The sequence below is a fragment of the Ammospiza caudacuta genome, chromosome 11, assembly GCF_027887145.1.
Source record: "Ammospiza caudacuta isolate bAmmCau1 chromosome 11, bAmmCau1.pri, whole genome shotgun sequence".
Lineage (NCBI taxonomy): Eukaryota > Metazoa > Chordata > Aves > Passeriformes > Passerellidae > Ammospiza > Ammospiza caudacuta.
The window spans coordinates 27429103-27456685 of NC_080603.1; the positions used below are offsets into that span (position 1 = coordinate 27429103).

General features: G+C 53.0%; 2 protein-coding genes across 2 annotated transcripts; both read left to right on the top strand.

Annotated features, from left to right (window-relative positions):
- The first annotated feature begins 299 nt into the window (after positions 1-299).
- Positions 300-12107, top strand: GPR87 (G protein-coupled receptor 87). Its single transcript, XM_058812437.1, has 3 exons — positions 300-515; positions 9942-10074; positions 11067-12107. The coding sequence occupies exons 2-3, from the start codon at positions 10041-10043 to the stop codon at positions 12086-12088; spliced, it is 1056 nt and encodes a 351-aa protein (XP_058668420.1). The 5' UTR covers positions 300-515; positions 9942-10040; the 3' UTR covers positions 12089-12107.
- Positions 12108-18882: 6775 nt separating this feature from the next.
- P2RY14 (purinergic receptor P2Y14) lies at positions 18883-26536 on the top strand. Its single transcript, XM_058812351.1, has 2 exons — positions 18883-19111; positions 24656-26536. The coding sequence occupies exon 2, from the start codon at positions 24674-24676 to the stop codon at positions 25685-25687; it is 1014 nt and encodes a 337-aa protein (XP_058668334.1). The 5' UTR covers positions 18883-19111; positions 24656-24673; the 3' UTR covers positions 25688-26536.
- Positions 26537-27583: the final 1047 nt, after the last annotated feature.

The window sequence follows — 27583 nt, forward strand, 5'->3', positions numbered from 1 at the left end:
TTTAGGAGGAAGGATCGGTTCAAAGCACAACACTAAAGGCAATATAAATACAATCAAATTAATAATTGACAAGATAAGCTCGATCAGTAGATATTTCCATGTGTCCAGCACCAGATTTGCAGGCTGGCAGCGAGTGCAGAGGCAGCAGCACCTGCGGGCTCCGCAGCCTCCCCAGCACGCTCCCCCTCCCAGGTGAATCACTGTCTGCGTCCCGGCTGCGCTGGAGCCAGGAAGTGAGCGGGAGCTTCCCTAGCCTGGCATGTGAGTCATTCCCAGGAATGAGAGAGCCAGTTGCTCCACTTGCTCCTGGCCAGGGGAATTTTGACTCTCTGAGCAGGTATCCCCCCCAAAAAAGCCATCGGAAGCCCAAAAATCCTGCTGGCAGCCATGGTCGGTTCGGCTGCCCTCTCCCAGGAATTTCTCTCCTGCCCAGTGTAGCTCCAGGATGGGTTCTGCAGGAGTCTGAGGCGCCTCTGGGATGCAGCTCCGAGAGCGTAAGGCGACGATGGTGACAGGTAAGCGAGCTCTGATCATCCGAAAAGCATTCGATAAGTTGTTCAGTGAATCTGCTAGCACTTTCTCACCCTTGGCTGGAAAAACAGGAATTCAGATATAGTGCTGAAAGACAGACTTGGAACCATAAACTGAATGCTGGATCAATTCGAAGCCTGAAACGTTCTCAAAATAGCGTGCCTTTACCAACCTTTTATTCACTCGTACATGGTATTCATGGTGGCAAAAAAGTTCGGTTTCTACTGATCCTTCCTTCTCAGATACGACTCAAAGTGCAGGTGGGTCCATTGTTTCAGTAACTCGCTTCCTGACAGAACTTAACTCATATGAAATTAAATTCAGCAAATACAGTATCTGAATTTGCTTTAAAAGGGTTTTTACTGTATTCCCTTTCACCTCTTTCAGTACAGGAAAGCAAACTTGAGCTCTCTCTCTATATGAGGAGAATAAATGTTCTCTTCCTTCGTACTTCATTCAAGTCATGTTAAAACTTGTCAGGTTCACTGGAAAAACCACATAGCTCTGAATGAGCAGACTGATCTGATGAGTCTCGCGGCTTGGGAAATATCTGAGGTGCTTGCAAAAACCTCTGTCTTTTATGGAGATCTCATATTGGGAAGGTTGTTGTCGGTTACGGAGCGCTGGGAGAGCAGCGCGATTCGAGGGTTTGTTAAAAATCACTTCTTTGTGCACTCTGGGGCCTGCAGCCCCTCCTGAGTGCTGCATCTGGAAACTGGCAGCACTTCACACTTCTTTCCATCTTTTCAAAGAATTCTGCAACCCTCTTTAGAAAGGGAACCCAGGAAGCCCAGGCAGCCTTTGGCTGGTGTCGCTGATTCACTCGCAGGCGCTGGCCCTGAGCACGGCGCCACCAGCACTTTTCTGGTTGGGGGAAGCTTGCCCTGCTCTGCCCTGGGTGGGCCAGCAGCCGCGGGGCTCCGGCAGGGCCTCTCCTGGCTCCCCATCCATGGGAGGAGGGACGGCAGCGCCGGGGACAGCCCCGACACAGGGACCGAGCAGGGGAACCGGGGCTGGAGGGTGTGCGGGCATGTCCCGCACGGACACCGTGTGTGTGCACCGGGCTGGGGGAGAAAAACAGCAATTTGGGCAGCAGCAGCAGCGAGCCCTCCTCCTCCTGCTCCTGGTCAGCTGCTCGGGGCTGTCCCAGCTCAGCCCCGTGTCCCAGCCCCGGGGCAGGGAGGGAGCTCGGAGCCCAGAGAGCCCGGCCCGGCACACAGCCCGGCCCCGCACACACAGCCCGGCACACACAGCCCGGCCCGGCACACACAGCCCGGCCCCGCACACACAGCCCGGCCCGGCACACACAGCCCGGCCCCGCACACACAGCCCGGCCCCGCACACACAGCCCGGCCCCGCACACACAGCCCGGCACACACAGCCCGGCCCGGCACACACAGCCCGGCCCCGCACACACAGCCCGGCCCGGCACACACAGCCCGGCCCCGCACACACAGCCCGGCCCCGCACACACAGCCCGGCCCCGCACACACAGCCCGGCCCGGCCCGGCCCGGCACACACAGCCCGGCCCCGCACACACAGCCCGGCACACACAGCCCGGCCCGGCACACACAGCCCGGCCCCGCACACACAGCCCGGCCCCGCACACACAGCCCGGCCCGGCACACACAGCCCGGCACACACAGCCCGGCCCCGCACACACAGCCCGGCCCCGCACACACAGCCCGGCCCGGCCCGGCACACACAGCCCGGCCCGGCACACACAGCCCGGCACACACAGCCCGGCCCCGCACACACAGCCCGGCACACACAGCCCGGCCCGGCGCACACAGCCCGGCACACACAGCCCGGCCCCGCACACACAGCCCGGCCCGGCACACACAGCCCGGCCCCGCACACACAGCCCGGCCCGGCACACACAGCCCGGCCCCGCACACACAGCCCGGCCCCGCACACACAGCCCGGCCCCGCACACACAGCCCGGCCCGGCACACACAGCCCGGCACACACAGCCCGGCCCGGCCCGGCACACACAGCCCGGCCCGGCACACACAGCCCGGCCCCGCACACACAGCCCGGCCCCGCACACACAGCCCGGCCCCGCACACACAGCCCGGCCCCGCACACACAGCCCGGCACACACAGCCCGGCCCGGCACACAGAGCCCGGCTCCGCACACACAGCCCGGCCCGGCCCGGCACACACGGCCCGGCCCGGCACACACAGCCCGGCCCCGCACACACAGCCCCGTGCCGGGCTCCAGAACCCGACCCCGGGCACTCCCCTGGCTCCACACACCCTGGGGACACCCAGGGGCAGCACGGCCAAACGGGACGGGAGCCCCGGGACAGGGCAGCGGGGCTCCATCCCGACAGCTCCACACCACAGCGGCACTGCAGAGACCACAGGCTCCTTCCCAGCCCCCGGCACAGAGCCCTGGAGTGGTCAGGACAGGAACCAGGCACTGGGAATGCTCCTTCTCCTCACCTGGTGAGCAGTCCCTTGCTCACCTTCCCAAAGCAAATCTCCAGAAGAGCCTCCTCTTTGGTCCAGTGAGCACCAGCAGAAGCCAGGCAAGCCCCCTGTGCCCCAACTACAGCACTGAACCTGAACTGTGCAGTCTTATCAACAGAGTGGGGCTGGTGGAAACACACCCGACACACCCTGAGCTCCAGACCCTCGGCACACCTGTATCAGCTCCACGGGAGCCCAGGCTGCAGCAGACACCAACCCAGGGCTGCCAGGAGAACTCCAGAGAAAGGAGGCAAGATCCATCCATACATTTCAACATTAATCCTTTCCAACAGAAAAAAATACCGCAGCACCTTAAATGAACTCAAACATTGCACTGTCAACCATCAGAAACTGGGTTTCCACTCCTGACCAGCAATGAACCTCACACAGGGTGCTGCCGCAACCACTGCTTCTGGCTCTTGCTCAAGGCAATGTCAGTGGCATCTAAGGGACAGCAGATGCTGAGCAGCACAAACTGCACTGGGACCAGCCTGTGTCACCCTCCCTGCAGCAGCAGGCACTGCTCGGTGCCAGGAGCCAGAGCTGGGGGGCAGGAGGGGCAGCAGCTCCCACAGCTGTGCCCAATGCCGTGCCCAGAGCCAGCAGAACTCCCCAGAAATAACGGCCTTGCACCAGGCTGGACTTCTCCCTGAAATCCCCGTGTCCTTTCCTTCCTCTTTCAGGCAGTGGTGCTGCTGTGAGTAGCAAACAGCATGGTGTGGCAGCAGGATGGACTGGAGCACAGAGAAACAGGCACACGTGGATTTCTTGGTGCTCCTGTGATGTGAATTAGGACTGCATACAAAAAAATCAATAGAAATTGCTTCAGCACAAAGAAAAATGCCTGAAAGTTAGACTGGAGTTACTGAAAGGCTTAAATGGCAGTGGCTATGTGCACATACCAATAATTATTTTTGTTTCCCAAGATATTTTCTCACAGTGGTCCCTGAGGGATGTGATAGAGGCACAACAGACACAGGTCCAACAGATGAAGGTGCAGTGCTACCAATCACACACTGCATTTCTGTGTTTGTGCCCCAGACATCTTGATTCTTTTAAAGTGTCATTTTGAAATTTTTACTTAACGTTTTTTGCTGTGCAGTGAAATAAGCAAACCTAAAAGCGGATCTTTTCAGTAAAAACCTCTGACTCAAGCCTGACCATCTCAACTGTGGCCTTTGCTGGTGGGCAGCAGAGTGTGGCAGCCACAGCTCTCCCATGGCAGCTGTGGCACCAGTGACAGGGACAGGTACCAGTGACAGGGCACAGGCACATGCCACCCGTGCCATGGCACTGCCAGCGTGGCACCACGCTCTGCAGCAGTGCCAGGGCCCCCTGCTCACCTGCACGGGGGCTCTGGGCCCTGCCCTGCCCGTGGTCGCGCACGGGGCTGCAGCTCAGGGGTGAATCCTGGGTGGGGGCCAAGGAAAGCCTCTGTGCAGGGCCCAGGCTGCTCCCACAACCAACAGCAGCATCTTCTGCAAAGGAGCAAAGGAAACATTCCAGAGCTCCTTTCCTCCTTGCTAATTAGAGGCTGCCTTATGAGAAAACATTCATTATCCCAGCTCTGCCAGCCACTGTGTTGAGCTCTCTTTTTTTCTATCCCCTCCAAAAATCAGCCAGCAATTGCAACCCAGCTTCTCCTGCAGTGAGAGCAGCTGCTCTCCTGCTGCCCAGGTGATGCCAGCTGTGTGGGCAGAGCGCTCAGCCTCATGCAAAAGCCACTGCAGTCCTCAGGAGCAGGGCAGCTGTACCTTGCCATGACCCTCAGAGGTGACACAGCCAGGTTGGGCACAGCCAGGGCCTGACACAGCCACCCTGGGCACAGCTGGGCATGGGCACAGCCAGCCCTTGGCACAGCTGGGCATGGGCACGGCCACCCCGGGCACAGCCACCCCGGGCACAGCCACCCGTGGCAGTCCCAGCTGTCCCAGAGGAGCACTGAGCCTTGCTGTCACTCGGTGCCAGTGCGGGGGCTCTGCAGGGCACAGGTGACACTGGCACGGCAGGGATGGGGACCCTGGTCCCTTGGGCACGGCAGGGATGGGGACCCACACCGCTCCCTGCCAGCAGCGTGTCCCAGCACAGAGCCAAGGAGGGCTGCTCCCGTGGGCATCCCCACCTGGATGCCAGCTCACGGCCGGGCAGGGGTGCCCCCTGGCCACTGCCCTTCCTGTCCCTCCCGAGGACAGACGGACAGGGCAGGGCCCGGGTCCCAGAGAGCAGCCAAAGGCAGAGGGAAGCCGGCTGCACAGCAGCTTCCCAGGGCAGGATGCTGCTCTGAGACATGCGGGAGCAGAGCTGGGGGAAGCCCGAGGAGGAACCTGAAACACAGAAGGGGTGCTGTGCCAGATGCTGGAGCAGCTTTCCGAGCAGATGCAGGTTCCTATTTCTGGCTAGGACTAAGGAGAGGGGCAGCACGAGCCACAGCTGGGACAGTTGTACAGGCATGGGGGCACGGGGGGCACGGGGGGCACGGGGGGCACGGGGGGCACTGCTCTCACCCTCTCCCAGCCAAGGAAGGGACCCTGCTGGCTCTGACACCCCACGCTCAGTACCGGGGCTGCTCGGGGCCCCAGCACTCCTCAGAGCACGGGGGACCCCAGGAGCTCCCACCCCACCCTGCAGGGCCAGCACCAGGAGGTTCTGGCTACAAAACACCAGAACCGTCAGAGTGTACTGCAAAAACACCAGAACCATCAGTGTGCTACAAAACACCAGAAAGAACCATCAGAGTGTGCTACAAAACACCAGAAAGAGCCATCAGAGTGTGCTACAAAACACCAGAACCGTCAGAGTGTACTGCAAAAACACCAGAACCATCAGAGAGTGCTACAAAACACCAGAACGAACCATCAGAGAGTGCTACAAAACACCAGAAAGAACCATCAGAGTGTGCTACAAAACACCAGAAAGAACCATCAGAGTGTGCTACAAAACACCAGAAAGAACCATCAGAGTGTGCTACAAAAACACCAGAACCATCAGAGAGTGCTACAAAAACACCAGAACCTCAGAGTGTGCACAGCCCAGCAAAGAGGGCAACTCACCGAGGCAGGCAGCGACTCAAACAGGAATTTCAGGTTATTCCACTGTGCATTACCAGCACATTAACGTGCTCCTCCACCAAAAGGGAGCTGGACCATTTTTGAGAGAAGCCTCCCAGGAAGGGAAAGGCGGCAGTGCCATGGCAGCTGGGACTGGGCTTGCAGGGAGCAGGAGACAGCACTCAGACAAAGAAAGGAATGCAGGCAGGGCAAACAGAGCATGGAGGCTTGCTCAGGGACAGGGACAGGGACATGGGACAGGTGTGGGTGACACAGAGAGCAGAGGCACAGGCTCAGGCCTGCCTGCAGCAGCTCCATGCACACAAGCTCTTGCCCTGCACCAGTGCTTTCCCCCTGCATCTTTACAAACAACTCTGTGATGTGGTTCTGATGGGCAAAGGAAAGAAGGCTTTGCAGCAGCCTAGGGCAGGTTTAATATCTGCCCCACATGTCTATTGCTGCACCAACCCTGTCATTTACCCATCCTTACGGTGATGGGTGCAGCAGGAGGCAAGGAGGCAGACACCAACAAGTTATGGGTCCAAATAAAAAACATTGCTTGAGACTCTGCAGCCCCATGACCTAGAACAGCTGGTCTAGAACACAAAGAGAGTTTTCTAACTCTAAAAAGTTCTAAATAAGATGAAAAAAGATTAGATTTGAGGATGTACAATTTCTTTAAACAGGAAGGTAACTTAAAGCCTTAGTCACCAGAAGAACTCTGCAGTCATTCCCTATCCACCCGACACTGAAGGCTGCCATTCAGCCTATTATTTCATTTCTTCTCTGAGGTTACATCAGTCATGCACATAAACCAGTCTGTCCGCATCAGCAGCAAGAGATTATCTCATCAACCACGGACAAAGCACAGAAGCTACAAGAAGTAAAATGTATTCTGCTTTACAAAGCTGCTGGATAAAGCAGCAGCTTCTAGTGCATCTTCAAAGCCTTCCAAGCAGAATACATTTGTATAGCAGACTGAGACAGCTGCTTAGGATAAAATTGGTGAGGAAAGTGTCCAGAAAACTGGACAAGGAGAGGAAAGGCAGCCCTGCTGAGCACAAAAATACTGTATTCAGACAAGTAAAAAGTCCACAACTAGAGTACACAGACAGCGAGCATCTGCAAAATACCCTAAAATACTCTTCAAAGAGAGCACAGTCTTCATCTCTTGTTGCAATAAAACACATGAAAAAGAGTGAATTCTCCATATAACAAATGTGTTCCTACTCCTGGAATCTGCAATGTAGCAGGCTTTGTTGGAAAGAATGAAGCTACAGAGGACAGCTACCCCAGCTCTACACTTGATCACTACCCCAGTGTGTAAATAATGAAGCCACACTGCTCTCAGTGCTCTGCCCACCACAGCACCCCTCAGCCTGGCAGGCTTTGATAGGGAACTCTGGAAACACCTTTGGACTGCTGAGTCTGAGCAGGACCATGGCCCTGCATCCCACCTTCCGCCACACAGCAGCTCTGTGGTACAGGAGCACAGCTCTGCATCCCTTCCATCACACAGCAGCTCTGCAGCAGGAGCACAGCTCTGCATCCCTTCCATCACACAGCAGCTCTGCAGCAGGAGCACAGCTCTGCATCCCTTCCATCACACAGCAGCTCTGCAGCAGGAGCACAGCTCTGCATCCCTTCCGTCACACAGCAGCTCTGTGGTACAGGAGCACAGCTCTGCATCCCTTCTGTCACACAGCAGCTCTGCAGCAGGAGCACAGTTCTGCATCCCTTCCATCACACAGCAGCTCTGTGGTACAGGAGCACAGCTCTGCATCCCTTCCATCACACAGCAGCTCTGCAGCAGGAGCACAGCTCTGCATCCCTTCCATCACACAGCAGCTCTGCAGCAGGAGCACAGCTCTGCATCCCTTCCGTCACACAGCAGCTCTGCAGCAGGAGCACAGCTCTGCATCTCTTCCATCACACAGCAGCTCTGCAGCAGGAGCATCCCACCAGCACTGCAGGAGGTGTTTGGTGTGTGGGGAGGGCAGGCAGGTGCAGGTGCAGCCTCTCTGCTCCGCCCTGCAGCCACCAGAGCAACGCTGAGCTCAGGAGTGCTGAGCACAGGGCCCAAAGCCCCCTGGCACAGCTCACACTGGGGAACAGTTTGCTGCTTTCTGTTCCCAGCCACGTTTGTTGAGATCATTTCGGGACATATCCTGACACCAAAACCATCAGGAACAAGAAGACACAGAGAGGCTTGGCCTGCACACCAGCACGCAGCTCCCAGGATGGTTCCAGGGGCCTGGACGTCCCTGGGCAGTCTGAGGGTGGTCACAGCTTCCCTGGGCAGGGACACAGGGCAGGGTCCGCCCTGGGCAGGGCTCGGCAGGGCCACGACAGGAATGGCTCTGGGGACACTGCAGAGGGACAGCAGCTGTGTGCAGCCCGGGGCACACAGAGCCAGCCCCAGCAATGCTGCTGCAGCATTCCCAGGGTCACAGCAGGGCACACAGCAGCCCCAGCCATGCTGCAGCATTCCCAGGGGTACACAGCAGCCCCAGCAATGCTGCTGCAGCATTCCCAGGGGTACACAGGGCACACAGCAGCCCCAGCAATGCTGCTGCAGCATTCCCAGGGGTACACAGGGCACACAGAGCCCCAGCCATGCTGCTGCAGCATTCCCAGGGGTACACAGGGCACACAGAGCCCCAGCCATGCTGCAGCATTCCCAGGGGTACACAGGGCACACAGCAGCCCCTCCTGCTCTGCTCCAACCCCAGGTACCACATCCAGCACCTCCTGCCTTCCCTGCACTGAGGGTTTCATGGAGCACCTGCCTGAAGAGCCTGAGAACAGGGAGATTTCCAGGGGCCAGGAATTATGCAGACTTAAAAGAAACCCAGAAAAGCAGGGAAATAAGCACCTTATTTACATAAGGAGTTAGATATGCATCTTTTCATAAAATCACGTACTCTTTTGATCTCTGCCTGCTGGGCAGAAAAGAGAGCTGCAAATCCTCAACAACAGCAATGGATGGACTATTACAACTACAGCAATGATGGATTACTGCTGCTCAGACACACAGAAAACAAAACACCTGCAACCCCTTTGACAGCCTCGTCACTGTCAGAGCAAACAGCGCCAGCCAAGAAGCCAGACTGGTAAAAAGGTTAAAATACCCAAGTTAAAGGTTTTTACTGATGCTTTCACGCACCATTACTTGCTTTGGTGCCACCTAGTGCCACACAATACAGTTCCTACATGGGGATGGCACCGAGAACAGTTCTGATCTGCAAAAGGGCTGCAGGAATCCCATCCTCTATTTGTTCCCATGAGAACAGTTGGGTCTTGTGGAATTGGTGAGATCTGAACCATTTGCCAGTTTTCCTAGCAAAATTTGTAAGCAAAAAATGAATCCCAGAAAAGTTACTGCATTTGCATACTGATTGAGGCAAGAACAATTTGGAGAACAGCCTTACAAACTGGTACTGGCAAAATCCCTTTTGACAATATCAAACATTGTGATGCCATATGGCATTAATGAGTTTCTGCAGGTTTCAGTGCTCCTTGTGTGCCAGTTTCTATGAAAAAGGAACAGGAACTTGTCATTTCCACCATTTCCACCCCAATTTCGGGAATACACTATGAACTTATACACAGATATCTCATAATTACTGATAAAACTTTTTTGCTTCAAGAAGTGAATGATGATTAAAAAAAAAAAAAATCTACTCACTGAAATGAGCAAGAAGAGGGCAATAATGAAGCCCTGACAGCAGAACCACTGTGCAGTGTCAGCCACCTCACCTCCCTCTCTGGGAACTCCAGAGGCAGCTCCTGTCACAGGGCTCCTCTCATGCAGGGGACATGGACAGGAGCTCCAAGGTGGGCTCTTCTACTTTCCTTTGGTTTCAATTTGGATTTTCTTTCCCCAGAACATCATCCTGGCACAGGCCCTGCTGCATCCCAGACCCACGGCTGCCAGTGGGACTCCTGAAGAGCATTTCAGCCGGAAACCTACAGCAACACAAAGGATGGGGTACAATTTGTCCTATGGAAAACTGCCAGGTAAAATAACGATGGAAATACAAGAGATTGATAAGTGTTTATTTTATTACTGTAGTTCCTACCAGCTTTTGAAAGAAATCAGTCATTGCAGCACGGCTGTGTGAGCACTGCCCAGCCTGCCCCACAGCCAGCCTGCTTGGCCTCACCAGACAAGGTCAGAGCATAAACAACATGAAACAAAACATACTGACATTTATGGCACAGTTTATAAGCTTTTCACAAACATTTACATATGAAATCTTAAAATCCCCCAGAGACTGTGACTTTTGAGTGCATTTAAGTAAACCAAGTTAAAATTCACGTTTTGATAGGCCTGAGGAGTCCCTCCAGAGCCCTGTCCCATGACAAACATCTCAGCTCACAAGTCACACTCTGTCAAGAAAGCCAAGAGCTGACAACCCGCAGCTCTGAGTTATGGCTCACCCGGCAGCCTCAGACTGCCAGAGAGGGCAGCTCCAAACTGGCCAAGTCTGTAAAGCAGCAGAGAGCTTTACCATTGTTTCCTTGCTTGGTCCCATCTGTAAAACAGCATAAAGCTTTACCATTGTTTTCTTGCTTGGTCCCATCTGTAAAACACCATAAAGCTTTACCATTGTTTTCTTGCTTGGTCCCATCTGTAAAACACCATAAAGCTTTACCATTGTTTCCTTGCTTGGTCCCATCTGTAAAACACCATAAAGCTTTACCATTGTTTTCTTGCTTGGTCCTGTCTGTAAAGCACCATGCAGATTTACCTGTTGTTCCCCTCATTTGTCCCCACCTTAAAAGCACCATGAAGCTTTACCTGTAGTTTCCCTCCCTTGGCCCACCCATAAAGCACCATGAAGCTTTACCTGTAGTTTCCCTCCCTTGGCCCACCCATAAAGCACCATGAAGCTTTACCTGTAGTTTCCCTCACTTGTCCCCACCCATGAAGCTTTACCATTGTCTCCCTCCCTTGTCCCCACCCCTAAAGCACCCTAAATCCTTGCCATGGTGTCCCTGTCCCGCAGACAGCCGCCCCAGCCCCGAGAACAGCAGCTGGCCCAACGGCAGCTCGGCGGCGCGGGACGAGTTCACCACCATCGTGCTGCCCGTGCTCTACCTCCTCATCTTCCTGGCCAGCCTCCTGCTCAACGGCCTGGCCGTCTGGATCTTCTTTCACATCAGGAACAAGACCAGCTTCATCTTTTACCTCAAGAACATTGTGGTGGCGGACCTGCTCATGACGCTGACGTTCCCGTTCAAGATCATCCAGGACTCGCGGCTGGGGCCGTGGCACTTCAACTCCTTCCTGTGCCGCTACAGCACGGTGCTGTTCTACGCCAACATGTACACCACCATCGTCTTCCTGGGCCTCATCAGCATCGACCGCTACCTGAAGGTGGTGAAGCCCTTTGGGGACTCGCGCATGTACAGCATCACCTTCACCAAGGTGCTGTCGGCCTGCGTCTGGGTGGTGATGGCGTTCCTGGCGCTGCCGAACCTCATCCTCACCAACGGCTACCCCACCAGGCGCAACGTGGACGACTGCCTGAAGCTGAAGTCTCCCCTGGGAGTCAAGTGGCACGCGGCCGTCATCTACATCAACACCTGCATGTTCGTGGTGGTGCTGGTGGTGCTGATAGGCTGCTACATTGCCATTTCCAGGTACATCTACAAATCCAGCAAACAGTTCATCAGCTCCTCCAGCCGGAAGAGGAAGCACAACCAGAGTATAAGGGTTGTCGTGGCTGTGTTTTTCACCTGCTTTTTGCCCTACCATTTGTGCCGAATACCCTTCACTTTCAGTCATCTGGACAAAATTTTAGATGACTCTGCACATAGAATCTTGTATTACTGTAAGGAAATGACCCTGTTCCTGTCCGCATGCAACGTCTGTCTGGATCCCATCATTTATTTTTTCATGTGCCGATCATTCTCTCGAAGGCTGTTCAGGAAATCCAACATGAGAACCAGGAGTGAGAGCATCAGGTCCCTGCAGAGCGTCAGGAGGTCGGAGGTGCGCATCTACCACGAGTACACCGACGTCTGAGGGCACCCCAGAGACTGTGCTGACCTGTGAGGGTGCTTGTATATCATGTAAATAAAACGTCTCTAAGTGTCTGACCACGGAATCTCATTGAGAGATGTGCAGACACGTTCAGCTTTTCTGTGCCAGCTCAGCAACATCCACCTCAGATTCCATCCCCGCAGGGATCAGGCTCACTCCGTGGGGTTTGGGTGGGTGGGTGGGTGGGCGGGCTGGCTGGTTAGGGTTGGTTGGTTGGTTTGGAAGTCATCACTCCATGTGGCTGGGGTGTTTTGGTGGGTGGGCAGGCTGGCTGGTTAGGGTTGGTTGGTTTGGGGCCACCATGAGGCTGCCTGGGCTCAGAAGGCAGCCCCGGGCCAGGAGGCTGCAGCCAGGATGGGCTCTCTGGCATTGAGCAGACCCACTGGCAGCAACCCTGTTCCCCAGGGTCTGCAGAAGGCAGCAGGGGAAGGGGAGGGCAGGAGGTGGCACAGGCCCCGTGGGGACCCTCGGTGTGCCCAGGGCAGGGCTCTGGTGCCACTCGGCTCTGTGCCACAGCCCCGGGGCTCCGTGTCCCTCACCCGGCACCTGCACTGAACCCTCTGCACCCTGCGATGCCCACGTGGGTCAGTCTGTCCTGGGCTCGCTGGGACTAAATCAGGTTTGTTTAGAGCAAAAACTGCTGGCACAAAACCTGACCGAGCTGGCAAAGGCAGGCTGGAGCTGTCAGGAGCCCTGAGCAGCCTGCGCTCACAGCCAGCCCGGTGCAGTGCAGCCGCACAGGCAGGAGATGGCAACAGCCCATCGGCCACTGTCTGACACTCCAACCACTTCCCTTCTCATACACACACAAAAAAACAACACACCAGAAAATCCTCAAAATGCAGCACCCAAATGACAAAATTAAGCTCCGCATGAGAACATCTTTCATAAAGCTTTCCACTGAAAGAGCAGTTTCTTTCTTCTATTTTTTTTAACACTATTGGTTTAGGTTTAGATTTCGGTTTATGAATAATTAAGAAGTTGAAATGTAAGTATGATAATATTTGGATTAATGCAAGTATTATGAAACCACTTACATGATTAGGAGAGAGTATTTCTGGTAAGGAAGTCAGAATACTTTAGCTATTTATCCTACTTTAAATAAAAATATTTTAAATAGCTAAAATACCACAGATAAACCCTGTTTCTCAATCAGCTTTGTAGAAAACTGTTCGCACACAGCAGACAAGTTCTGGGACCAAATCTGCCATCTTGCACCCTGAGCAGTCCATGCACGTACAAAACCATATTAAGAGAGCCAGCTTGGGGACTGGGTTGCATAGCTTAAATTCTGACAAGCACCAGATGAAATGGAGTGATAGCATTGAGGACTGGAAGATCTGCCCACAGAACTGACGTTCCTAACCAAAGTCTGTCCCCTCAGGTCTTATATGGTTAAAGCCAATCAAGGCTGAGTGCTTCTGGTCTCCCTTTCACAAGTGTCGATCACCGAGGGTTTATGGCTTGTTAAATTGTGCCTGATGGTTGCTGTGTTAAATCCACAACGGCCTTTTCCCAGGTGGGCGGTGGGCTTCCCCCGCAAGCCCAGCAAAGCCCCAGGAGCCCCTTCAGGGGCAATGTCCCTGCTGGTCCCGAGCAGAGGGCACCAAAGGCAGCTGAGGAGGCAGAGCAGGGGCTGGGGCCGGCCCTGGCCCGGGGGGAGCTGCTGGGGCAGCGCAGGGGGGCTGCAAACACAACCTGTGCCTGCATCCCCCGGTGTGCTGCGTGCCCTCCCGACAGGACGCACACTCACCGCCCCTCTCACTGCCCACGAATTTTCAACTGAAGGATAGATTTTCATGGTGCTTCCCCCTAGGAGAGAAACTGCTGAACCCTCACATAAGAGCTTTCCACCAAAAACTCAGTCACCCAAAGCAGCTGCACTCAGGTGATGGCATGGTGCCCTCCAAAGCTCAGCCTGAACATTCCCCCTGTGCAGGGACACAGGCATGAAGCAATCAGCAGCGTCTGGGAAGGGTCCCAGAAGGGAAATCCGTGTTAAATGTGGGAAGGGAAGGCACAGCCATGCAGCCCCTGCACGCAGGCCAGGCAGGAGCAGCCCCTGCATGCAGCTGAGCTCTGATTGCAGGCAGCGCTGCAGCCTGAGCCCTGCATGCACCCTGCACTGCAGCCTGAGCCCCGCATGCAGGCAGCGCTGCAGCCTGAGCCCCGCATGCAGCTGAGCCCTGCATGCACCCAGCACTGCAGCCTGAGCCCCGCATGCAGGCATGCATGCATGCAGCCCTGCACTGCACAGCCGCCCCAGAGCAGCCCCGCATGCAGGCAGTGCTGCAGCCTGAGCCTTGCATGCAGCCATGCATGCATGCAGCCCTGCACTGCACAGCCGCCCCAGAGCAGCCCGCTGTCCTCGACTGGTGCATCTGTGACAATCTGGTCGCTGCTTCGTGCACACCCACATGCATGACGGCTCTTTGAAGATGCTCCTTGGGAAGTATTTTCCCAGGGCTAAATATGAATTGTACAACAACATCCCAATCCCCAAGTACCAGATAACTATATTTAATTTATCCAGATCTGACATGGAAATTTGGTCTCTAAGAGTTCATCGTGAAAGAAAAAGCCCCAAGGAAGTTGTGTGGAAAGTCTCTGACCTGTGACTGCCCTTTCAGAGAGCCTCATCAGAGCAGACATGGATATAAACTCTGGCTCTGCAGCCCCAGAGTCCCATTTTTAAGAGGAAACACAGTTTTCTGGTGGAACTACAACAGCAGATCTGATCCAAGAATGCAAGGAGCAATTCCTGAACAACTCATTAACATTTGGGGTTTTTTACATTCAGGAAGATGTGCATTACAGTGTTTGTAACTCAAATGCAATTATATCTTTCATATTCTGATTGAATAGCCAAGGCAGAGCTCTCCATGCCAGGGCATTATTGTGGCAGAAATGTGATTTGAACCTGTACTCAGAGTCAGCTCCAGATCACTACTGCTGCAGGACTTTTGTCATCACATTTATTTTGCACTCGGTTTCTGTGGTTTTTCTACTAATGACCTTTCCTGTGACTTTATACCAATGCAGCTTCACAGGAATCCTAAAAAAGGAAACTAAACCCACCAAATTTCTAAAAATCTGTCCTTGCATTGGCATCCACCACTCTCGAGGTGGATGAAGCAGTGGGAAAGCACTGACAAAGAGAGTGGCCGTGGCAGGTTCACCCAGCCTGGTCAGGGCTGGAAGCAAAAACCAGTGAAGAAAATGCAAAACTCAACCTGCCATGGAGGCCAGGGTTGGAAGGATAAAGCAGTGAAGAAAATGCAAAACTCAACCTGCCAAGGGGCCCGTGGTGCAGGCGCCGGGGCGGATGGGGCCCTGTGGTCTGTGTTAACCAGAAATGCTCTGCAAACCAAACCCACCCCTACCGACACAGCTGCCCTGTCAGAGCACCCACAGACGCCGGAAGGTTGGGCTGCAGTCCCACCACAGAGCCTCACACATCAGGGGCTACTGAGGTATAAAAGGTACCCCAATTCTGCATCTGACTGGGGCATGAGAATCCAACACAACACTGCAGGGACAGAAGGACGGGTTTGGCCTCCTCACCTCCCCACAAGAGACACCATTTCACAAGATTTCTGTCCTCATCTATGCCCAGTGCTCACCCAGATATAGGCTTGTGATCAAGACACTTGTGACCAGATATTAACCTTGTGACAGATATTAACCTTGTGACCAGAAATGGTGGAAGAATGAGAAAGAGGTAAAAAAAAAAAAAAAAAAAAAAAAGGAAAGAAAAATGTGGAAAAGATAAAGGAGTTATTTGTGCAGTATTTGAGGAGAGTTTGTCTTGCACACAAAATGAAATCAAAAGATCCCCATTTCCTGGAAAGGCTGCAGATGTAGAATGCATTATTCTGAAGTCAAAAATTATGTCGATGGCCTTTGAAGTACAAATGTGCAACTAGAAAAACTGCTGTCTGTGCCTGAAGGACAAGAGGACCATCTGCAGGAAAGCCTGCTTTGACTAAGTAAGGAAAATTACTCGATCAGATCCCACATGAAGGGTTTTCTAGTTCAGTCCAGCCCAGTCCCCTCTCCTGCCACCCCCTAAGGGCAAACACCAGCCTGGAGCAGCAGTGGTGCCACCCAAACGTGGGCACAGCTTGATGAGAGAGCCCCAGACAGATCCTTGTAAGGGCTCAGCAGGCACCCACCCATCACCCAAACAAAACCGAGCAGAAAACATTTGCTGGCAGATTTGACAGGGCAAAAACACAGCTGGAAGTCCTGCAATACTTTTGTAATTAGCTGGCTTCTGGGGGGATTATCCTAAAAACCATTTTTTTTTTGCTCATCCTGCTTTCAGCAGTTCCCAGCGCTGGCCACTGATAGCCCAGGACCTGCATGGATTCGTGCTCAGGAGGGCTGGCAGCACTGGCAGCTCTGCCAGCTGGGCTGGGGAGGGCACAGGAGAGACGCTGGGCACAGACACCCCTCCCCATGGCCAAGGCTTGGGGCTGCGTTTGGAGCCCCTGCGTTCAGAGCTCCGGCAGCACCCGTCAGCCCAGCCAGGGCTGCAGAGCTGCCAGCCCTCCCTGCGCTGCCGCTGCAGCCAGGCAGGAGCCGAACCAGCCCAGCGCCGCTGCCAGCACGACAGACCCGCTGGGACACGCCAGCAGCGCTCTCCCCTCTCTGGGGCACAAACCCACCACCAGGATCCTGCAAAGCATTCCCTTCTTGGGCCCTCAGCTCGGGCAGAGGGTTAACAGCTTCTCTCAATAGCACAGCCAGCAGCTGGAAATTTTGGTGTTTGTGGGAAGAAGCAGACTTGTATGGCTAAAGGTAAAATACATTATCAGTTTGTTCTTCAGCCACCTAAAGTGCATGGCAGAGTGCGGGGCCTTCTAGTGACCATGCTCACTGCCCACTTTATAACCCTTTGGAAACAGCAGCCGTATCTTGAGATCCTTAAACATTGGATTTGGCTGGCATGTTGGAAAAATCCCCATGTTTGTACAACAGAGCAACCCCTGGGTTTGCCCAGCTGCCCAGAGCCATTCCAATGGGGTGAAGCTGTACACAGAGCTCAGGCTCCCCACCCTCTCTTTGAGCCCTTAATCCTCTGCCCTGGACAACTGCTTACTTCTCACTGCAAAAAATTAACTGTGCTGCAACATTTAATCCATCACAGACTGGCATCTTACACTGGAGAACATTGCACATCCTCTTCTTTGGGGCTTCTCTCTCTTAGAGAGCCTGTGGCTTTTAAACCAAAGCCTTATCTGATTCACTCCTCCCCATCCCTGCTTCAAGAAATGACCACAGGGTGCACGGAAATAGAGGAGAAGCTTGGCTGCCTGGTGTCTTCTGGGGAGCCCCTGAGAAGCCTCATGCCCCATTTGTTCAGCCTGATCCATGGGGAAAGTACAAAATTGTCACTGAAGCCAACGCCCAAACCCAACCCCAAAGCCATGGATTGACCACTGCACCTTTGGGCTGTGAGTCTCAGGATGGAGAGGGGACAAGAGTATGGACAAGAATGTGCAGACAGTTCTGCCTCTCAAGATACTCCTTATTGCACTGAGAGATGATCAATGAAATCTGGAGAAGGAAGGACTGGGGGTTCAGGGTAGCTCACAGTGGCCCCATGTAAAGCATGTGGATATGGCAGCAGCACGCAGGGAGAAGGTGCATGTGTTTCCCCGTGGCTTTGGACCCTTTCTTTACACAGATAAACCCTCACAGAAGCAAAGTCCATGAGGAATTGTGTGTTTTCTGTAGGGTTTAGGTGACACACTGTCAAGCAGAGCTCAAGTCCTGCACTAAATGTTTACTTGTTCTAAGGTACACAATGTACATATTTCACAGTTTTTAAATAAACATTTAAACCTCGATTTATCTATCTCCCCAAACCTCAGCTCTCTCTCAGAATATATAGTCCTTTCCTACTTCCACAGAGAAGATACTAGCTCTTCTATTACCATACATTTCCACTAATTCTGTGCTTGATTTCAAAACTTTTGGGAGGAAGAGGAGGGGAGGAAGCCAAGCAGGTGTTTGAGCTTAAAAGAAAATAATAAAGCACAAAAAAGAAGAGAGGAAACAGCCAAGCACCAAGGATCCATCACGAATCCCCAGACGCCGTGTCCCAGCCCCGGCAGGCACCACGCGAGCCCGCGGCTCCGCTTCAAGCCCTGCCGAGCTCCGAGCCGCGGCTCTCGGGGCAGGATGCGTCACAGCAAAGGTCGCGGCCAGCCCTGGGAACAGCTTCGGAAAAGCAAACTCCATCCAGCCCGGCAGTCCAGCCCTCCGGCTGCTGTGCCAGCTGCACTTTCTGTCCCGAAAGGCGCTCGGCGCTGCTCTGCAGCGGGGACAGCTGCGGGCCGGGAGCCGGGCACGGCCAAGGCACGGCCAGAGCTGGGCAAGGGCACAGCTGGGCAGGGGCACGGCCAGAGCTGGGCAAGAGCACGGCCAAGGGCACGGCCAGAGCCAGAGAGGGGCACAGCTGGGCAAGGGCACGGCCAGAGCTGGGCAAAGGCACGGCCAAGGGCACGGCCAGAGCTGGGCAAGGGCACAGCTGGGCAGGGGCACGGCCAGAGCTGGGCAAGGGCACGGCCAAGGGCACGGCCGCAGCCAGAGAGGGGCACAGCTGGGCAGGGGCACGGCCCGGCTCGCCAGCCCTTCCCCTTTTGCTCCGCAATCCTCGCAGGGCTGCGCTGGGGCAGCGGCGGGGCGCGGGCACGGCGGGCGGGCAGGAGCGGCTGAGGCTCCCGGGAGCGGCTCCGCACGGCTGGACCGGGACCGGCTCCGAGGCTGATCCGTGCCCGGAGCGGCTCCCCGACCGATCCATCCCGGGAGTTCCCCGGCCGATCCTTCTGACCGACCCATCTCCGGAGCGGCTCCCTGACCGATCCGTCCCCGGCCGATCTCCTGACCGATCCATCCCCGGGGCGGCTCCCGCCGATCCCCGCTCAGCCCCGGCCGGAGCTCTCGGAGCGGCGCAGCCCCGGAGGCACCGCGCAGCCGCCCCGCTCCGCTGCCCAGGTGAGACGCTGCCTCCAGCACCCGCTCCCGTCCCCTGCAAACGCGCTCCAACACCCTCGCGTGCTTTTGAGTAACTGCCACCGCAATTTTACTGTTTAAATCGGCAAATAAGGCGAGCGTCCGCGCCTTCTGCCAACCACTAACAAACAAGCAGTTCTAACTAACTAACTAACTAACTAACTAACTAACTAACTAACTAACTAACTAACTAACTAACTAACTAACTAACGAAACCGGTACAGAAACTACTATTTCAGCCATGGAGCAGGCTCCAGCTGTGCCAGCAGACAGAGAACCTGCAGGCAAGGATTCTTCTTGTCTGCCTTAAAAAGATATTTTTCTTAAGCAACTAGTTTTGTTTTCATTTATGGCTGAGAAAATGTAACTATATGAAACTCATAGTTTAAAACATCAGAAAATTGAATTTAAAATATTTGAATGACAAATACTACCATTAAAATATAATATTAAAGGGGAAAACTTTCTTGAGCCACGTTTTACTACTTTAAAAACCCAGTTTTAGGACAATGTAACTAATAATCATTAAAATGCTTTATTGACGCAGGGCTCTGGTTTTAGCTGGGATAAAGTTAATTTTCTCCCAGTAGCTGGTACAGAAATGTGTTTGGGTTTGGGATGAAAGCGATGGTTCTCTGATGAACCCTGATGGTTTAGCTGTTGATGAGCAGGGCTTGCACCAAGTCAGGTGCAGCTTCTCATGCCCTGCCAGTGCAGAAGGGCATGCCAGGAAAGCTGACCCACTTGTTTTTCTTGGGGTTTATCTCTCTCCTGTTATTTTCCTTCATTACAATCTATTATTATTGTCATTGTTATTATTATTACCTTCTTAAGCAACTCTTACCTGACCTAACATTTCCTCTCACATCCACCACTCCCTAATTCCAGTATGAAAACTGATGTGAGATAGGAAGGCTCTCAGGGGAGGAATTTTGAGACTTAATTTAAGAAACTGAGTATTTGAATTAGTTCTGAAAATTATGCTGTATGCAAAGAGCTCAAGGCATTGTCCAAGTTTCCATCTGAATATCAGGGTTTGCGCGAATACGTCAGTCTACAATCTTTTAAGGTTAAAAGTGTGCCCAGAATAGTGCATACTCTTGTCTAAAAGTCAGACATAAAAAGAGAATGAAAAATTCAGCTGATGAGGAAGACAAAGCTGTTAAATTTCAGATACCAGAGAGCACAGAGGCTGCTGGACAGGAAGAAGAAATGAAACAGTCCCTGGCAGTTTTGCCAGACAGAAGTACAGTTCTGCCCTTGAGGTGTCCTGACACTGCGCCCAGAGGAGCCATGCTGTAATGGAAATGCAGAACCTTATCTCCTCCTCTCCGTGCACCTGCTGGCTCTGTCCCTGTGTCCTTGAGAGCTCCAGCAGCTCTGCAGGTGCCGGGAGAACATCACAGATCCTCTCCCTGATGTAACACTGCAGGGACACCACCCCACCCTCTGTCCCTCCTCACCACAGCACTCTGCATTTGGCCTTTGGGATCACAAGGGGGATGTCCTGCTAACATGCACAGAGGCAGTCCCACCTGTCCCTCCGTCCCATTTCTGGCAGCCGTGCAGACAGAGCACACCCGTGTCACCAGGGCCACCCCACGGGACACACACTCTGTTCTCAGCCCTGCCACAGGGAGCAGCTGGGGAGAGGCACGGCTCTGTGTGTGCTCTGTCCTTGCACAGCACACCTGAGGGGCCCAGACAGCAGGAGCTGGTGGGCACGGGTGAGAGACAGCGGTGGTTACTGCTGCACTGAGCCCTGCACCGCTGCCTGCAGCCCTGCGCTGCTGCCTGCAGCACAGAGGGGCACTGCCTGACCCGCGGCAGAGCCTCCCTTACTGCAATGGGAACGCCACCCGTTCCTTCTGCCCTCCTAACTCATCCCACTTTCCCCACAGCAGATCCTCCCTCGCTGCCTCCTGCAACAGGAATGCCTTTGGTTTTTTCTGCCATCCTAATTCCAGCATTCGTCCCGTTTTCCTCCACTACATTCTACACCAAACAAGAACAGCTACCACCCAACATGCCATTTCCAGAGGCTAAAATATCCCATTATTTTGCATTCTTTTATTCTCTTAAGTATTAAAGCCCAGACATTGCCCTATGACAAATGTCATAATAAGAACAGTAAATAACAAAATTTCAGTCTCTTGGCAAACTCACAACAAGTCCAGTGCCCCAACCACAGGCACGGTGAGCAGTGCCCTGCAGAGCAGAGCAGCCGTTCCAGCTGGAGCCCTGCAGGTCCCCCTGGCACAGCCCCGGGCTGGGCTCCTCTCTGGGCACACAGGGCAGGCTCAGAGCAGCCCTGGGCACACCAGGCTGAGAGATGCCCTGGGGTTCGGGGAGGAGGCTCCCCCCGGGCAGTCCCCAGCACACTCCTGAGCCTCACCCACAGCTGCCCCACAGGGACACCCACAGCTGCCTTCCACTGCATTGCACAGCACGGACAGCACTGCAAGTTCCACAGCACCAACATTCCGACCACATCAGAGAGAAAATCTTAAAATAAGGTTCTTCTTTTAGCACACTCAGCACAACTTGCAATGGCTGTGGTGTGTGTGGTGCCTCTTCCTCCTGCAGCTTCCTCCTAACATCAGAGGTACCATCCACCCTGATTGCCTCCCCTGATTAACTCCATTTTGCAGTTCAAAAAGACTTCTGGCAATAGTGACCGCTGTCACCAGTTCCTGACCCAGTAACTGTATTAATATTTATTAAACAGCTGCATTCGTTTCCATAAATAGCTAAAATGTGTACTTGGAACAACACAACTTCTGGTAAGGCCAGGGTAAATAAATTAAAAAACAACTTATAAATATTATTCTTATGTTCAGTAAAGCAGGGTGAACTTTGAAACTTGACAGCCATGTCACAGAAGTCAAGAATTGCCTTAATGCTACTGTGGAAGAGTCACAGGGGACAGCACAAGCGTGACCTCAGAAGGGACAGAGCTCTTCTAATGGTTTATGCAGCTTCCCTTTGGTGTGCTGTGCCAAGACAACACGATTTACACACTGAGAAAGTTCAGAACTTTTTTTTACTTTACCCAATCCATCTTGGCCATATGGTGAATCAAGTTTGCTGGTTTTGCACAACTAGCTGACATTATTCACAGAATCGATGTACTTTATGCTGGCCCAAGCATTCAAACAAGAACAGCTGCTTGAGTACGAAAGGCTGTGTGCCACCTGTCCCAAATGGCACTGACACACTCTGTGTGCCACCTGTCCCAAATGGCACTGACACACACTGTGTGCCACCTATCCCAAATGGCACTGACACACTCTTTGTGCCACCTGTCCCAAATGCTGGCACTGACACACTCTGTGTGCCACCTGTCCCAAATGGCACTGACACACTCTGTGTGCCACCTGTCCCAAATGGCACTGACACACTCTGTGTGCCACTTGCCCCAAATGGCACTGACACACTCTGTGTGCCACTTGCCCCAAATGGCACTGACACACTCTGTGTGCCACCTGTCCCAAATGGCACTGACACACACTGTGTGCCACCTATCCCAAATGGCACTGACACACTCTTTGTGCCACCTGTCCCAAATGCTGGCACTGACACACTCTGTGTGCCCCCTCCCAAATGCTGGCACTGACACCCCCCCTGTGTGCCGTGGGAGCCTCCCAGCAGCACAGGTGTGCTCTGCCAGGACACAGGGCTGTGTCTGTGTCCCCCACAGGTGTCCCAGCAAGAGCACAGCCCCGTGCCCGGGGATGGGCAGCGCTCCAGACCCTCAGCAAAGTGCCACAGCAGGCAGCTGAGGGGAGGTGAGGACGTGCCAATGACAGGGAAGGATGGACAGAGCCCGGCCTGGCCAGTGGCCCCCTCTCAGTGACACACAGCTGATCAATCTGCTGGTTTCAGATGTAAAACTCATCTAGGGTGTCCTCTGTGCTGCGCAGACACAGTGGACGTCACAAAGATTTGGTGTCCACATCTGCAGTCACACAGTTCTGAAATAATCCTTTGTTGTATGATGCCTCAGCACAAAACACACTTCGTGAACTTGTAAACAATTTAATACCTACCCCCAAATCCAAGCACAGACAGACCCACCTGGGGGTTCTTGGCTGTAGAAAACCCTGCAGAGAAGGAGCAAGTTCTTAATGCACCGCGTGCAGAGACAGCCTGGAGGGAGAAAGGGAGCAGGGACACAGCAGGAGAGAACAGCTCTAAATACAGTGTGTTGCTATTTAATTTAAAATGCCATTTGCTATTAGTGCCTTTCCAGAAGATGCTTCTGATTTCAGCAGTATCACCCCAAGCTCTACCCTCATAACCTCCCAGCTCTAACACACCTGTACATGTGGTAGTTTAATACCTACACTCCAAACCACCTTTATCGTTTAGAACCCCAGCCAAACAAAACCAAATGCCTTGATGGCAAAGGAGGAAAGGTGCTGCTCTGTCAGGATAGTGACCAGGACAAGGTTCAGTGCAGGCTTTGGGTGTCTCAGGGCAACACACCCACCCCACGCTCCAGAGCCCACCTGAGCTGATCAGCCTTCACACCATCTGCAAGAGGTACAGGACACAAATACACCAAAGGAGACCATTTTACCTATTTGAGAAAAAATGTCAATTTCTAGCTACTGCAAGCTTGCATTCAGGCTCCAACCCACTCCACAGAGACATCAGTTACCGACTCAGAATGGGGATAAAAGGAAATTTGTTATTTTCTACAAGACAAGGTGGGTTTTTTCCCAGCTCCAAGGCACATATTTTCCAGTTGCCCAGGGTTTCACTTGCCAAATACAGCAGCATTATATTTATATCTATATTTGTTCTGCCCTCCCCACAGAGGATAATCCACCCCCACAAACATTCTGGCAAAGAAAAGCAGACAGCAGATGTGATTTCTTCTTGGAGATTCTTTAAAATGTAAATCTGACTGACTTGAGAAGCCAGCTCAAACTCCCACATCACAAACTAACACAGACACACTGCTGGGCTGCTGGAATTTTGAAGTGAGCTCTGCCAGCTGCACATGCAAGTTCCTTGGAAGGGAACACTGGGGTATATTGCCATAGCTGGGTATCTCCAGCCTTGACTAACAGGAGCTTTTACAGAACACTTTGACCAGGAATATTCACATCCCTCGTGTTTCATGGCAAATCAATATTAAAAATCCACATTTAACGTTTAAAAAACACATCTCATTAACCCTGAGTCACCAGATTGCCATGGGTCAGTCCCAGCTCCCAGCACAGGGGCTCATGCCTGCAGGAAAGGGGCAGCCCTGGGCTGGAAGGTAAGGGGTTAAAGTCAAACAGAGAGGGAAATGCGTCCTCTGCTCAAAGCAACAACCTGGAGCATCACCAGAAGGTGAGATGGCCCCGCTCAGAGAACTCTCTCCATTCCCTGCTGCAATGCTGAGCTGTGGAACGTGGCTGTTTGTGAGGGGCACATTGAGCCTGCATGGAACTGAGGGCAGAACACTCAGAGCAGGCAGCAGAAAGCCCAGCACCACCCTGCCCTGCTCAGACACTCTTTTTCTGCTTCCAGGAATGAGGATACTGCAAGATGCTCAACTCCAGCAGCAGCCCCTCGGGCAACAACTGCAGCCACAGCACGGTGGTCAGCACCACGGTCATCCCGCTGCTCTACTGCCTCATCTTCCTCGCCGGGCTCTCGCTCAACGCCCTGGCAGCCTGGGTCTTCCTCTACGTGCCCAGCACTAAGAGCTTCATCGTCTATCTCAAGAACATCGCCGTGGCCGACCTCCTGATGAGCCTGACGTTCCCTTTCAAAATCCTCGCTGACTCGGGGCTTGCCCCTGCCCGGCTCAGCCTGTTCGTGTGCAGGTACTCGGCCGTCGTGTTCTACATGAACATGTACATCGGGATCACCTTCTTCGGCCTCATAGGCTTCGACAGGTACTACAAAATCGTCAAGCCTTTGTTCACCTCCTTCGTCCACACAGTTAACTACAGCAAGGCGGTCTCTGCAATCATATGGCTGGTACTAATGATTGTGTCATTTCCAAACATGATTTTAACCAATGAAATCACTAAGGACAGTTACTCCACAAAATGTATAGGTCTTAAAAGCGAGCTTGGCAGACAGTGGCACAAGGCAACAACTTATATTTGCACAGGGATTTTCTGGATTGTTTTTTTCCTGCTAATCGTATTTTACACTTCTATATCCAAAAAAATATACAGCTCTTACAAAAAATTCCAGAGGAACTCAGACACAGCCAAGAGAAAAACCAGCCGGAACATATTCACCATCATGTTTGTGTTTGTCATTTGCTTTGTGCCCTACCACCTCTGCAGGACCCCATACACCTTGAGCCAGACCAGCTCCCAGTTCACCTGCCAGTCCCAAAAATCGCTGTTCTATGCCAAGGAGTTCACTCTGGTGCTGTCTGCAGCAAACGTCTGCCTCGACCCCATTATTTATTTTTTCCTCTGCCTCCCCTTTAGAGAAAAGCTGTACCAAAAACTGCACCTCAAGATGAAAGCTTCAAGTGAGGTTGAAATTTCTAAATCCAGAAGATCAAATACGCTTGGGGAAAGCATAAACATAGTGTAGGTTTGTGTCTCCACAATAGCACACATTTCAGGAAATTATTCATGAACAGAGAAGAAACAGAGAAACAAGAGCACAGGACAACCAGCAGCCAGCAGGAGAGGGGCTCAGCAAAACACCAGGTGCTACTTCCCTGCCTAAACCCAGTATTGCATGTGGCAATATATTCACTGTGTGCTGTTCCAGCTGATGCCCTGATGGCATCGGGGTGTGACACGACCCACCTGGATCTCAGGAACACAGAGAGGAGAGCCTGGAACAGCACACCCTGGAGCTCCAGGCCCTGGGTCTGTGACAGGACCATCCAACTGTCCCAGCTGATGGCATCGGGGTGTGACACGACCCACCTGGATCTCAGGAACACACAGGGCAGAGCCTGGAGCAGCACACCCTGGAGCTCCAGGCCCTGGGTCTGTGACAGGACCATCCAACAGGCCCAAAGCCACAGCAACAGGCTTCTCTGGACTTGCATGAACAGAAACAGCCCCACACCAAACTGCAGCCACCCCCTCAGTGCTGGTGCAGCAAGAGGCAAGAGCACCACGGAGCCGTCTAGGAACATTCAAGTACAGCTGTGTAAAAACTCTGGTACATTTAAATGCAGAAAGAAAGGTTTGCTGGTTTTCCATGATTTTTACACAGCAACAAATCATTTCTGTCTGTACCAAAGTAAGAGCTGAAGGCCACCAACCTGCTCTATACAAATATAATCTCTGTTACAGCTTTATTTTTCAGAGCAGCTTTTTTTAAATTGATTTTATTATTGTACAGGAAAAATATACCAGGGCCTAAAGTATCACTAAAGCTTTCTGAGAGTGGCTCTGGAGCTGAATGTCTTCATTTTACTTAATAAAGAAGCTATAGGGACATAAATATCTTTCTGCCACTGCTTTTTGTTTTAGTCCAAACAGATCCAAGGGTGGACATTTTTTACAAACTCAGTGCTTTCCCAGCACATCAGGCTGGGGTCAGACAGCCCAAGCCAGCTGCTCACACACTCAGGGAGCTGCTCACATTCCAAGATCTGCTCTCTTCCCGTAACACTTCTGCAGGAAGGGCAGACCATTACACTGTAAAGGTTCACTGAACCATCACTTTGTTTTTTTAGGCCTGGAAAAGTTCCCTGCTCTGTAAACTGACTCTGCAGAAAAGGGCAGACTGACTGACAGAGACACACAGCCAGAAACAACTGCCAGTGCTGCAGTTTGGGCTCAAAAAACCCCTATGAGTATAGGAAATCAGCTTTGCATGAGCAGAACACTACACAATGAGTCCATGTTTGCTTGCAGCTGGACACGGGATCATTCCAATTATTAAGCTTTGCAAACCTTTTGACAAATATGGTCTGAACTTTCAGTTCATGACTAAACCTAGAACCAGACATTCTTCATCTGTTCCTCCACACAGCTCTGGTGCAGGGTTTGTAAATTCCTGTGGATTCTCAATTACAACCAAGGGCCACCAGCTGGAGTTTCAGTATTGCTGTCAGTACCTCACCCCCAGCACGGGTCAAAGCTTTTCTTGCGGTTTCCCAAACCAACCAAACAAAAAATAAAGATTTCCCTGACTTCCCTAATGTGCCATGTTATTTTAATAGTCCTTGGAAAATATCCAAATATTTAGAATGTTCATTGCAATCAGCAGAACCCCAAGGTGTCTTCAGATCTGCCAGCTAAGGTGAAACTCTAAAACAAACACCATGAGATCCCCAGAACCTTGAGGAACAGCTCCATTGCAAAGTCCTGATTTCAGGCAGATTTCAAATGTGAGATACACGTGGGGAAGGGGGAAAGGAGAGCTCCAGACTGACGAAAACAGAAGCAAAGGAGCTGATGCCACACAGATACAGCCCCCACACCTCTCCCCCAGAACAGGAAAGCGAGGGCTCTGGGCTGTTCC